Source organism: Barbatula barbatula, assembly GCF_947034865.1.
Source record: "Barbatula barbatula genome assembly, chromosome: 7".
NCBI lineage: Eukaryota > Metazoa > Chordata > Actinopteri > Cypriniformes > Nemacheilidae > Barbatula > Barbatula barbatula.
Genome location: NC_136770.1, coordinates 5,367,281 through 5,380,034, shown reverse-complemented (window position 1 = coordinate 5,380,034; position 12,754 = coordinate 5,367,281). Strand labels below are relative to the sequence as shown.

Genomic DNA, 12,754 nt, shown 5'->3' with positions numbered 1-12,754 from the left:
AAAACAAAAGAACAAAAACTCAATGACTAATTGATATTCACTAAAAGATTCATATTCTTAACATCATCACGTGACTTACTTGGCATGTCTGTTATATGTGGATTTAACCCCAGTTCCAGGGATTCGTCTGACGTTGACCATGGTGTTGCTTTTTGTTCGGGCTCGGGTGGATTAGTATTGCGTGTTTGTGTGTGTGTGTGTGTGTGTGTGTGTATAAAAGAAAGGATTGCTACTATATCAAAGGTTTCAAAAACACCCATAAAACTTTATTAACTCTATTAATAAACTATATTACTCTTTATTAAGTCTGTGCTATCTAACTATTTACATAATATTTACATAATATATACATAATGATGATGAAGCGCTCTGGATGTTCTTCACAAAGCAGCCTGCTTGGTTTTCTTCTGTAGCGGTGCGGAGCCATTATCTTCATCATCATTCTCGCTCAAGTCCCGTCGCCTCTTACCAGAGGGTAAAGTGGAGCGAGAGCTATGAGGACCAGAAGCGAACGAGCTGCTGGATCGATGTCTGAGGTTCGGGCTTGTGGAGGAACACGACTGAGAGTGAAGAGGATTTTGGTGGTGTGAGAAGACAGACCCCTCGGCTCTGTTCTTAAAACGGTTCACTTCCTGTGTGAGGGAGAAGCAGAAAACCGGTTTGTAAGAAGACGGAGCTTTTGATGCTCGAGAACAAACGTGATGTTCACAATCTTACCTGGCGTAAGAACACGTTGATACTCAAAGCATCAGGAGACACACAAGACTGTTTGCAGGCAGGACAAACATGTTCATCCGAATCCAGCAGACACGTTCGGATACCTGCGACCAAACAGTCACTTATGTTCTCAAAGGTCAAACAAACTTTCAGAGTAACATTTGTTTGTGCAGAAACTCACAGTCGTCGCAGTAGCTGTTGCTGCAACAGGGAGTCATCACAGCATCAGAGATGAGCTCTTTACAGATCTGACACAGAAAAGCATCAGGCACTGGATCTTCATGTGAGGTCGATGAGGAGGACTCGCTCTGGGCTGAGAAAGGTGGGTTGTCTCTCTTCTGAGATGCATAAGCCTCACTAAACAGAACAAGCACACAATTGTCAACCAAATGCAAATGTGTGTTCATTGTGAGGTGTCTACACAGATGACAGTTGTAAACTCACGCATTAATGATGGGAATGACATGCTTTCCGCTGCTGCTCAGCATCACTCCCTTCATGTTGGGGTCATCCACCTCCATTAGGAAGCTGACAGGAATTCCTGCGCTTCTCCGCATGCGCTTACCCCCAGCAAACGTTGGATCCTGTGAAGGCACAAGCAACAGGTTGCATTTACATTCATGGTGTAACGCGTGCACAAATCTGTACACAGTTGAGTTATGTGTTACCCGTGTCTTTGGGCAGTTTCTGATGTGATGCCCAGGGATGCCACAGTTACGGCACACATAGTTTGGCGGAAGGCCTCCAACCAGCTTGAGTGCTTCACTGGTAGGTGATGAGAATCATGATAGAGACCACTTGAATATTCTGTTTATGATGTGAAGGTGTTATTATACTCACTTCACAGAATAGTAACAGCGGCTGGACTGGAACATGACAGCTTTTATTTTGTCCTCCTCTGATCCATTTGCCTCAGCCAGATTCTCAGTCTGTTCATTTACAAAGAAATGCTTTATACTCCTTTGCAGTTTACATAGTTTTCATATTGTTCAGTGGTTTTCAGTACCTTGAAAAGCTGCTCCAGCGACTGTGATGAACCGTTCACTTGCTGCTGAAAGAAGAACAAAGAGTTTTACTATGACCAGGCAAAGCCCCATCACACCCAGAGAGACAAACTAAACACACTTACAACAATGCAAACGGAAACCCACCAACTGGTATGTTGAAGCAAAATAGTTAAACCGCAGCAAGGTACACACATTTCATTACAGAAAATGTATGTGAAACTTATAAGGTGAGGTGATGTTTTACTTAAAGAAAGAATTTGAACTTACTGAATTTTATAGTAAAATTACACGTGGGCCTAGTGTCCTAGGCTTCTTCACGGTCAACTCTGACCAGCTTAAAGAGATCATATAGTACAATGTAAACAACCGAGTCAACACTTTTGTTTACATACTGCTTTTGAAGATCCACTTGATGCTTCAGACCAGTTACTGCAAAACAAAAGAACAAAAACTCAATGACTAATTGATATTCACTAAAAGATTCATATTCTTAACATCATCAAGTGACTTACTTGGCATGTCTGTTATATGTGGATTTAACCCCAGTTCCAGGGATTCGTCTGACGTTGACCATGGTGTTGCTTGGGATGACGTCCGCATCATCAGTGTATTCTGTGGGAAACACAAACTTTTTTACAGTCTGTCTACACCAACCAAAGCAATAGCAGCGGATTGTATTCCAACCATAGTACAATTCAATATAACAGGTTAAAGCATTAGTTCCTTACAACATTGCATATGAGTGTCCAAAAGCATTCAGCAACGTTATTTTAATGAATACAATTAGCAAATGCTTATTAAACACGTGTGTCATATCTTTTTGCTTGTTTTTCTTAATGTCCCTTTAGAATATCAAAACAGTAATAAAAAGATAAAGCCAGTGACGCGGTTTCTCAAATGTTCATAATCACATTTAATACCTAATAAATCACTGAGCCAGTTTAAAGAGCGCAAATAAGTCAATGTTTACGTGTAAAATAGCAGAACTTACCTTCGTCGGTTTGGTGGTTTGTGATGCTCAGATCGCAGCGCTTCAGTTTCTCTCTTCTCATGATTTGATGTTTCAAATCTCCGAGAGTGATGTGAAGACCATCAAAGACCACCGTGTCGTGTGTAAGTTTACTGAAAAACTTGTAATGAACACACGGCATGTTGACTCGGGCCCTGCAACAATAACAACAGATCAATGAATGCAATAAATGGCAGAAATGCAGAAGAAATCAACAGAAATGACTAGCAAGTAATTAACCACAAATATAATATATATAATCAACACAAATATGAAGTTGAAAAGTCAAAAATGAGACAACAACGAGGATGTAGAAATGTGCTCTCAGGAACAGCGATCAGCAACAATAAACAAAACTTTGCTTGTTACTATGGAAACCGATCAAGCGCATCAATTGAAGGGCTCCTGATGACGCAAATGTCTAAGCAACATGGCGCAACTAAACTAAAAAATAAAGTTTTATTGAAGTGAGTTATCAGTGTTTGGTGTCTTTGATTAAGTAGCTTTGGCTATAGATTGTTACAGGTAATGATTATTTTAGATGAATCCTAATAGACTCTTTCATAATTATTTATATGGTCAATGTGAACAAGGTTAATGCGATTTTTATAAAGTGGGTACTTTTTATGTGAGTGATGTAATCCGTATGACATTTTGAGGTAACATACCCAACATTGGTATAATTCATTCTCTAAAGATCCATCAAAATGTTGTGTTTTTTATTTCACCTCACACCGGGCACGAGCATTGATCAATTTAACTGCGTTCTAAAAGTGCCTGACAAATGCGCGCGCACGCAAACGGAGTTCACATCGGGAAAAACACAGTATGATAAGAAACGTGTCGGCTCACATTCTTTACTAATGCACATGAATTATTTTGACAAAATACACAAATGTCTTCGAGCTTTTGCATTTATAACAGGAGTGAGAACGAGACTCGTATTCAATAGAAAAACAAGAAGCAGCCAAAACCGCGGCTATTTTTAAATTACAAAACAAAAAGATCTCACAGTATATGAACATTCAGCAAGTACTACAAACAATATTAAGACTTCTTGATAGAAACGTTTAAAGGCAAATTAACTGAATGTGAAACACAGCCCTCTAACAAACAACCATGAACGTCCTGCCTCGACTCCAGACCAATACCAGAAAAACCATCTGCCATTTGTCTCTGCTGTCGGAACAAATCTCCTGGAGAAAACCAAACACCATCATATCAAGTGTGTCTACCTCCCTCTTAACACAAATATTAACAAGTTTAACTACAAACAACGTATTTTAAGTTAAAAATATATATATTTTTTTATTTATATCACATTTAATCTTTTTTAAAAGCATCCTGGATATTTTCTCAGCATTTAATACACATCATTTGATCCAATAAGCAAAATTTTAAAATTGTAACTTCGAGGAAACAGGAATGATTACAAATAGAAGAGCTTTCTAGTCAATTGATGTGGCTTATGAACCATTCAAAAGTTGCACCTTCTTTTAAAAAGTGTATAGAACAATTGAAAAAAGCCTTTTCTGTGACCTTTTCAGACACCAGGCCATCACTTAGGGGTTAGTTTTATTTTTCACTTTGCAGAATCTGTCAGGAGGAAATAGATATTGTGACACAGAGACTCTTTTTAAACCTGCTCTTAAAAAACATGTATATTCATAAAACACCATGAAATCTGTTTGAATTGTTTATGGATATGATCCAGTGATTATTCTTTATAAGTTCACACTTTACATGTTCTGTTTCTGTGTCTACCTACATAAATAGCCAATTTGCTGAGTAGCAACTATAATTAAAAGTAATGCGGGGTGTACCTGGATTGTATAAGATGCTAATACCATATTTCAATGTATGAATAATTTCAAAATAATAAATGATAAATAAATAAATATATTATATATGATATAAGTTCCTGTTATATTTTGTGTGCTTTATGTTAGTGACAGAGCTGCTTAAAGTAAATGATTTTGTTATTGTTATAGTTACCTGTGATAGGTGACACTGTCCTTCAAATTGTAGTTACAGGTAAGAAATAATGATGAATGTTTTTGTTCGGGCTCGAGTGGATTAGTATTGCGTGTGTTTTTTTGTGCGTGAGTGTGTGTGTGTGTGTGTGTGTGTGTGTGTGTGTGTGTGTGTGTGTGTGTGAGTGTGTGTGTGTGTGTGTGTGTGTATAAAAGAAAGGATTGCTACTATGTCAAAGGTTTCAAAAACACTCTTAAAACTTTATTAACTCTATTAACAAACTATATTACTCTTTATTAAGTCTGTGCTATCTAACTATTTACATAATATTTACATAATATATACATAATGATGATGAAGCGCTCTGGATGTTCTTCACAAAGCAGCCTGCTTGGTTTTCTTCTGTAGCGGTGCGGAGCCATTATCTTCATCATCCTTCTCGCTCAAGTCCCGTCGCCTCTTACCAGAGGGTAAAGTGGAGCGAGAGCTATGAGGACCAGAAGCGAACGAGCTGCTGGATCGATGTCTGAGGTTCGGGCTTGTGGAGGAACACGACTGAGAGTGAAGAGGATTTTGGTGGTGTGAGAAGACAGACCCCTCGGCTCTGTTCTTAAAACGGTTCACTTCCTGTGTGAGGGAGAAGCAGAAAACCGGTTTGTAAGAAGACAGAGCTTTTGATGCTCGAGAACAAACGTGATGTTCACAATCTTACCTGGCGTAAGAACACGTTGATACTCAAAGCATCAGGAGACACACAAGACTGTTTGCAGGCAGGACAAACATGTTCATCCGAATCCAGCAGACACGTTCGGATACCTGCGACCAAACAGTCACTTATGTTCTCAAAGGTCAAACAAACTTTCAGAGTAACATTTGTTTGTGCAGAAACTCACAGTCGTCGCAGTAGCTGTTGCTGCAACAGGGAGTCATCACAGCATCAGAGATGAGCTCTTTACAGATCTGACACAGAAAAGCATCAGGCACTGGATCTTCATGTGAGGTCGATGAGGAGGACTCGCTCTGGGCTGAGAAAGGTGGGTTGTCTCTCTTCTGAGATGCATAAGCCTCACTAAACAGAACAAGCACACAATTGTCAACCAAATGCAAATGTGTGTTCATTGTGAGGTGTCTACACAGATGACAGTTGTAAACTCACGCATTAATGATGGGAATGACATGCTTTCCGCTGCTGCTCAGCATCACTCCCTTCATGTTGGGGTCATCCACCTCCATTAGGAAGCTGACAGGAATTCCTGCGCTTCTCCGCATGCGCTTACCCCCAGCAAACGTTGGATCCTGTGAAGGCACAAGCAACAGGTTGCACTTACATTCATGGTGTAACGCGTGCACAAATCTGTACACAGTTGAGTTATGTGTTACCCGTGTCTTTGGGCAGTTTCTGATGTGATGCCCAGGGATGCCACAGTTACGGCACACATAGTTTGGCGGAAGGCCTCCAACCAGCTTGAGTGCTTCACTGGTAGGTGATGAGAATCATGATAGAGACCACTTGAATATTCTGTTTATGATGTGAAGGTGTTATTATACTCACTTCACAGAATAGTAACAGCGGCTGGACTGGAACATGACAGCTTTTATTTTGTCCTCCTCTGATCCATTTGCCTCAGCCAGATTCTCAGTCTGTTCATTTACAAAGAAATGCTTTATACTCCTTTGCAGTTTACATAGTTTTCATATTGTTCAGTGGTTTTCAGTACCTTGAAAAGCTGCTCCAGCGACTGTGATGAACCGTTCACTTGCTGCTGAAAGAAGAACAAAGAGTTTTACTATGACCAGGCAAAGCCCCATCACACCCAGAGAGACAAACTAAACACACTTACAACAATGCAAACGGAAACCCACCAACTGGTATGTTGAAGCAAAATAGTTAAACCGCAGCAAGGTACACACATTTCATTACAGAAAATGTATGTGAAACTTATAAGGTGAGGTGATGTTTTACTTAAAGAAAGAATTTGAACTTACTGAATTTTATAGTAAAATTACACGTGGGCCTAGTGTCCTAGGCTTCTTCACGGTCAACTCTGACCAGCTTAAGGAGATCATACAGTACAATGTAAACAACCGAGTCAACACTTTTGTTTACATACTGCTTTTGAAGATCCACTTGATGCTTCAGACCAGTTACTGCAAAACAAAAGAACAAAAACTCAATGACTAATTGATATTCACTAAAAGATTCATATTCTTAACATCATCAAGTGACTTACTTGGCATGTCTGTTATATGTGGATTTAACCCCAGTTCCAGGGATTCGTCTGACGTTGACCATGGTGTTGCTTGGGATGACGTCCGCATCATCAGTGTATTCTGTGGGAAACACAAACTTTTTTACAGTCTGTCTACACCAACCAAAGCAATAGCAGCGGATTGTATTCCAACCACAGTACAATTCAATATAACAGGTTAAAGCATTAGTTCCTTACAACATTGCATATGAGTGTCCAAAAGCATTCAGCAACGTTATTTTAATGAATACAATTAGCAAATGCTTATTAAGCACGTGTGTCATATCTTTTTGCTTGTTTTTCTTAATGTCCCTTTAAAATATCAAAACAGTAATAAAAAGATAAAGCCAGTGACGCGGTTTCTCAAATGTTCATAATCACATTTAATACCTTAAAAAATCACTGAGCCAGTTTAAAGAGCGCAAATAAGTCAATGTTTACATGTAAAATAGCAGAACTTACCTTCGTCGGTTTGGTGGTTTGTGATGCTCAGATCGCAGCGCTTCAGTTTCTCTCTTCTCATGATTTGATGTTTCAAATCTCCGAGAGTGATGTGAAGACCATCAAAGACCACCGTGTCGTGTGTAAGTTTACTGAAAAACTTGTAATGAACACACGGCATGTTGACTCGGGCCCTGCAACTATAACAACAGATCAATGAATGCAATAAATGGCAGAAATGCAGAAGAAATCAACAGAAATGACTAGCAAGTAATTAACCACAAATATAATATATATAATCAACACAAATATGAAGTTGAAAAGTCAAAAATGAGACAACAACGAGGATGTAGAAATGTGCTCTCAGGAACAGTGATCAGCAACAATAAACAAAACTTTGCTTGTTACTATGGAAACCGATCAAGCGCATCAATTGAAGGGCTCCTGATGACGCAAATGTCTAAGCAACATGGCGCAACTAAACTAAAAAATAAAGTTTTATTGAAGTGAGTTATCAGTGTTTGGTGTCTTTGATTAAGTAGCTTTGGCTACAGATTGTTACAGGTAATGATTATTTTAGATGAATCCTAATAGACTCTTTCATAATTATTTATATGGTCAATGTGAACAAGGTTAATGCGATTTTTATAAAGTGGGTACTTTTTATGTGAGTGATGTAATCCGTATGACATTTTGAGGTAACATACCCAACATTGGTATAATTCATTCTCTAAAGATCCATCAAAATGTTTTAGATGTGTTTTTTATTTCACCTCACACCGGGCACGAGCATTGATCAATTTAACTGCGTTCTAAAAGTGCCTGACAAATGCGCGCGCACGCAAACGGAGTTCACATCGGGAAAAACACAGTATGATAAGAAACGTGTCGGCTCACATTCTTTACTAACGCACATGAATTATTTTGACAAAATACACAAATGTCTTCGAGCTTTTGCATTTATAACAGGAGTCAGAACGAGACTCGTATTCAATAGAAAAACAAGAAGCAGCCAAAACCGCAGCTATTTTTAAATTACAAAACAAAAAGATCTCACAGTATATGAACATTCAGCAAGTACTACAAACAATATTAAGACTTCTTGATAGAAACGTTTAAAGGCAAATTAACTGAATGTGAAACACAGCCCTCTAACAAACAACCATGAACGTCCTGCCTCGACTCCAGACCCATACCAGAAAAACCATCTGCCATTTGTCTCTGCTGTCGGAACAAATCTCCTGGAGAAAACCAAACACCATCATATCAAGTGTGTCTACCTCCCTCTTAACACAAATATTAACAAGTTTTACTACAAACAACTTATTTTAAGTTAAAAATATATATTTTTTTTTATTTATATCACATTTAATCTTTTTAAAAAGCATCCTGGATATTTTCTCAGCATTTAATACACATCATTTGATCCAATAAGCAAAATTTAAAAATTGTAACTTCGAGGAAACAGGAAGGATTACAAATAGAAGAGCTTTCCAGTCAATTGATGTGGCTTATGAACCATTCAAAAGTTGCACCTTCTTTTAAAAAGTGTATAGAACAATTGAAAAAAGCCTTTTCTGTGACCTTTTCAGACACCAGGCCATCACTTAGGGGTTAGTTTTATTTTTCACTTTGCAGAATCTGTCAGGAGGAAATAGATATTGTGACACAGAGACTCTTTTTAAACCTGCTCTTAAAAAACATGTATATTCATAAAACACCATGAAATCTGTTTGAATTGTTTATGGATATGATCCAGTGATTATTCTTTATAAGTTCACACTTTACATGTTCTGTTTCTGTGTCTACCTACATAAATAGCCAATTTGCTGAGTAGCAACTATAATTAAAAGTAATGCACCCCGCATTACTTTTAATTATAGTTGCTACTCAGCAAATACCTGGATCCAGTACCTGGATTGTATAAGATGCTAATACCATATTTCAATGTATGAATAATTTCAAAATAATAAATGATAAATAAATAAATATATTATATATGATATAAGTTCCTGTTATATTTTGTGTGCTTTATGTTAGTGACAGAGCTGCTTAAAGTAAATGATTTTGTTATTGTTATAGTTACCTGTGATAGGTGACACTGTCCTTCAAATTGTAGTTACAGGTAAGAAATAATGATGAATGTTTTTGTTCGGGCTCGAGTGGATTAGTATTGCGTGTGTTTTTTTGTGCGTGAGTGTGTGTGTGTGTGTGTGTGTGTGTGTGTATAAAAGAAAGGATTGCTACTATGTCAAAGGTTTCAAAAACACTCTTAAAACTTTATTAACTCTATTAACAAACTATATTACTCTTTATTAAGTCTGTGCTATCTAACTATTTACATAATATTTACATAATATATACATGATGATGATGAAGCGCTCTGGATGTTCTTCACAAAGCAGCCTGCTTGGTTTTCTTCTGTAGCGGTGCGGAGCCATTATCTTCATCATCCTTCTCGCTCAAGTCCCGTCGCCTCTTACCAGAGGGTAAAGTGGAGCGAGAGCTATGAGGACCAGAAGCGAACGAGCTGCTGGATCGATGTCTGAGGTTCGGGCTTGTGGAGGAACACGACTGAGAGTGAAGAGGATTTTGGTGGTGTGAGAAGACAGACCCCTCGGCTCTGTTCTTAAAACGGTTCACTTCCTGTGTGAGGGAGAAGCAGAAAACCGGTTTGTAAGAAGACAGAGCTTTTGATGCTCGAGAACAAACGTGATGTTCACAATCTTACCTGGCGTAAGAACACGTTGATACTCAAAGCATCAGGAGACACACAAGACTGTTTGCAGGCAGGACAAACATGTTCATCCGAATCCAGCAGACACGTTCGGATACCTGCGACCAAACAGTCACTTATGTTCTCAAAGGTCAAACAAACTTTCAGAGTAACATTTGTTTGTGCAGAAACTCACAGTCGTCGCAGTAGCTGTTGCTGCAACAGGGAGTCATCACAGCATCAGAGATGAGCTCTTTACAGATCTGACACAGAAAAGCATCAGGCACTGGATCTTCATGTGAGGTCGATGAGGAGGACTCGCTCTGGGCTGAGAAAGGTGGGTTGTCTCTCTTCTGAGATGCATAAGCCTCACTAAACAGAACAAGCACACAATTGTCAACCAAATGCAAATGTGTGTTCATTGTGAGGTGTCTACACAGATGACAGTTGTAAACTCACGCATTAATGATGGGAATGACATGCTTTCCGCTGCTGCTCAGCATCACTCCCTTCATGTTGGGGTCATCCACCTCCATTAGGAAGCTGACAGGAATTCCTGCGCTTCTCCGCATGCGCTTACCCCCAGCAAACGTTGGATCCTGTGAAGGCACAAGCAACAGGTTGCACTTACATTCATGGTGTAACGCGTGCACAAATCTGTACACAGTTGAGTTATGTGTTACCCGTGTCTTTGGGCAGTTTCTGATGTGATGCCCAGGGATGCCACAGTTACGGCACACATAGTTTGGCGGAAGGCCTCCAACCAGCTTGAGTGCTTCACTGGTAGGTGATGAGAATCATGATAGAGACCACTTGAATATTCTGTTTATGATGTGAAGGTGTTATTATACTCACTTCACAGAATAGTAACAGCGGCTGGACTGGAACATGACAGCTTTTATTTTGTCCTCCTCTGATCCATTTGCCTCAGCCAGATTCTCAGTCTGTTCATTTACAAAGAAATGCTTTATACTCCTTTGCAGTTTACATAGTTTTCATATTGTTCAGTGGTTTTCAGTACCTTGAAAAGCTGCTCCAGCGACTGTGATGAACCGTTCACTTGCTGCTGAAAGAAGAACAAAGAGTTTTACTATGACCAGGCAAAGCCCCATCACACCCAGAGAGACAAACTAAACACACTTACAACAATGCAAACGGAAACCCACCAACTGGTATGTTGAAGCAAAATAGTTAAACCGCAGCAAGGTACACACATTTCATTACAGAAAATGTATGTGAAACTTATAAGGTGAGGTGATGTTTTACTTAAAGAAAGAATTTGAACTTACTGAATTTTATAGTAAAATTACACGTGGGCCTAGTGTCCTAGGCTTCTTCACGGTCAACTCTGACCAGCTTAAAGAGATCATACAGTACAATGTAAACAACCGAGTCAACACTTTTGTTTACATACTGCTTTTGAAGATCCACTTGATGCTTCAGACCAGTTACTGCAAAACAAAAGAACAAAAACTCAATGACTAATTGATATTCACTAAAAGATTCATATTCTTAACATCATCAAGTGACTTACTTGGCATGTCTGTTATATGTGGATTTAACCCCAGTTCCAGGGATTCGTCTGACGTTGACCATGGTGTTGCTTGGGATGACGTCCGCATCATCAGTGTATTCTGTGGGAAACACAAACTTTTTTACAGTCTGTCTACACCAACCAAAGCAATAGCAGCGGATTGTATTCCAACCACAGTACAATTCAATATAACAGGTTAAAGCATTAGTTCCTTACAACATTGCATATGAGTGTCCAAAAGCATTCAGCAACGTTATTTTAATGAATACAATTAGCAAATGCTTATTAAGCACGTGTGTCATATCTTTTTGCTTGTTTTTCTTAATGTCCCTTTAAAATATCAAAACAGTAATAAAAAGATAAAGCCAGTGACGCGGTTTCTCAAATGTTCATAATCACATTTAATACCTTAAAAAATCACTGAGCCAGTTTAAAGAGCGCAAATAAGTCAATGTTTACATGTAAAATAGCAGAACTTACCTTCGTCGGTTTGGTGGTTTGTGATGCTCAGATCGCAGCGCTTCAGTTTCTCTCTTCTCATGATTTGATGTTTCAAATCTCCGAGAGTGATGTGAAGACCATCAAAGACCACCGTGTCGTGTGTAAGTTTACTGAAAAACTTGTAATGAACACACGGCATGTTGACTCGGGCCCTGCAACAATAACAACAGATCAATGAATGCAATAAATGGCAGAAATGCAGAAGAAATCAACAGAAATGACTAGCAAGTAATTAACCACAAATATAATATATATAATCAACACAAATATGAAGTTGAAAAGTCAAAAATGAGACAACAACGAGGATGTAGAAATGTGCTCTCAGGAACAGCGATCAGCAACAATAAACAAAACTTTGCTTGTTACTATGGAAACCGATCAAGCGCATCAATTGAAGGGCTCCTGATGACGCAAATGTCTAAGCAACATGGCGCAACTAAAGTAAAAAATAAAGTTTTATTGAAGTGAGTTATCAGTGTTTGGTGTCTTTGATTAAGTAGCTTTGGCTACAGATTGTTACAGGTAATGATTATTTTAGATGAATCCTAATAGACTCTTTCATAATTATTTATATGGTCAATGTGAACAAGGTTAATGCGATTTTTA

At 38.7% G+C, this 12,754-nt stretch overlaps 3 protein-coding genes across 3 annotated transcripts; all 3 read right to left on the bottom strand.

Annotated features, from left to right (window-relative positions):
- Window positions 1–380: 380 nt before the first annotated feature.
- Window positions 381–2,875, bottom strand: LOC306896256 (E3 ubiquitin-protein ligase RBBP6-like; the record flags this gene model as incomplete). Its single annotated transcript, XM_079460059.1, has 10 exons — window positions 381–632; window positions 718–821; window positions 899–1,074; window positions 1,162–1,301; window positions 1,386–1,482; window positions 1,558–1,646; window positions 1,724–1,768; window positions 2,117–2,153; window positions 2,237–2,336; window positions 2,716–2,875. The coding sequence occupies 10 exons, from the start codon at window positions 2,873–2,875 to the stop codon at window positions 381–383; spliced, it is 1,200 nt and encodes a 399-aa protein (XP_079316185.1).
- A 2,207-nt stretch (window positions 2,876–5,082) lies between these two features.
- On the bottom strand, window positions 5,083–7,578 carry LOC306896255 (E3 ubiquitin-protein ligase RBBP6-like; the record flags this gene model as incomplete). The annotated part of the gene is made up of 10 exons (XM_079460058.1): window positions 5,083–5,334; window positions 5,420–5,523; window positions 5,601–5,776; window positions 5,864–6,003; window positions 6,088–6,184; window positions 6,260–6,348; window positions 6,426–6,470; window positions 6,819–6,855; window positions 6,939–7,038; window positions 7,419–7,578. The coding sequence occupies 10 exons, from the start codon at window positions 7,576–7,578 to the stop codon at window positions 5,083–5,085; spliced, it is 1,200 nt and encodes a 399-aa protein (XP_079316184.1).
- A 2,213-nt stretch (window positions 7,579–9,791) lies between these two features.
- On the bottom strand, window positions 9,792–12,287 carry LOC306896254 (E3 ubiquitin-protein ligase RBBP6-like; the record flags this gene model as incomplete). The annotated part of the gene is made up of 10 exons (XM_079460057.1): window positions 9,792–10,043; window positions 10,129–10,232; window positions 10,310–10,485; window positions 10,573–10,712; window positions 10,797–10,893; window positions 10,969–11,057; window positions 11,135–11,179; window positions 11,528–11,564; window positions 11,648–11,747; window positions 12,128–12,287. 10 exons carry the CDS (start codon window positions 12,285–12,287, stop codon window positions 9,792–9,794), a joined length of 1,200 nt encoding a protein of 399 aa, XP_079316183.1.
- Between the last annotated feature and the right edge of the window lie 467 nt (window positions 12,288–12,754).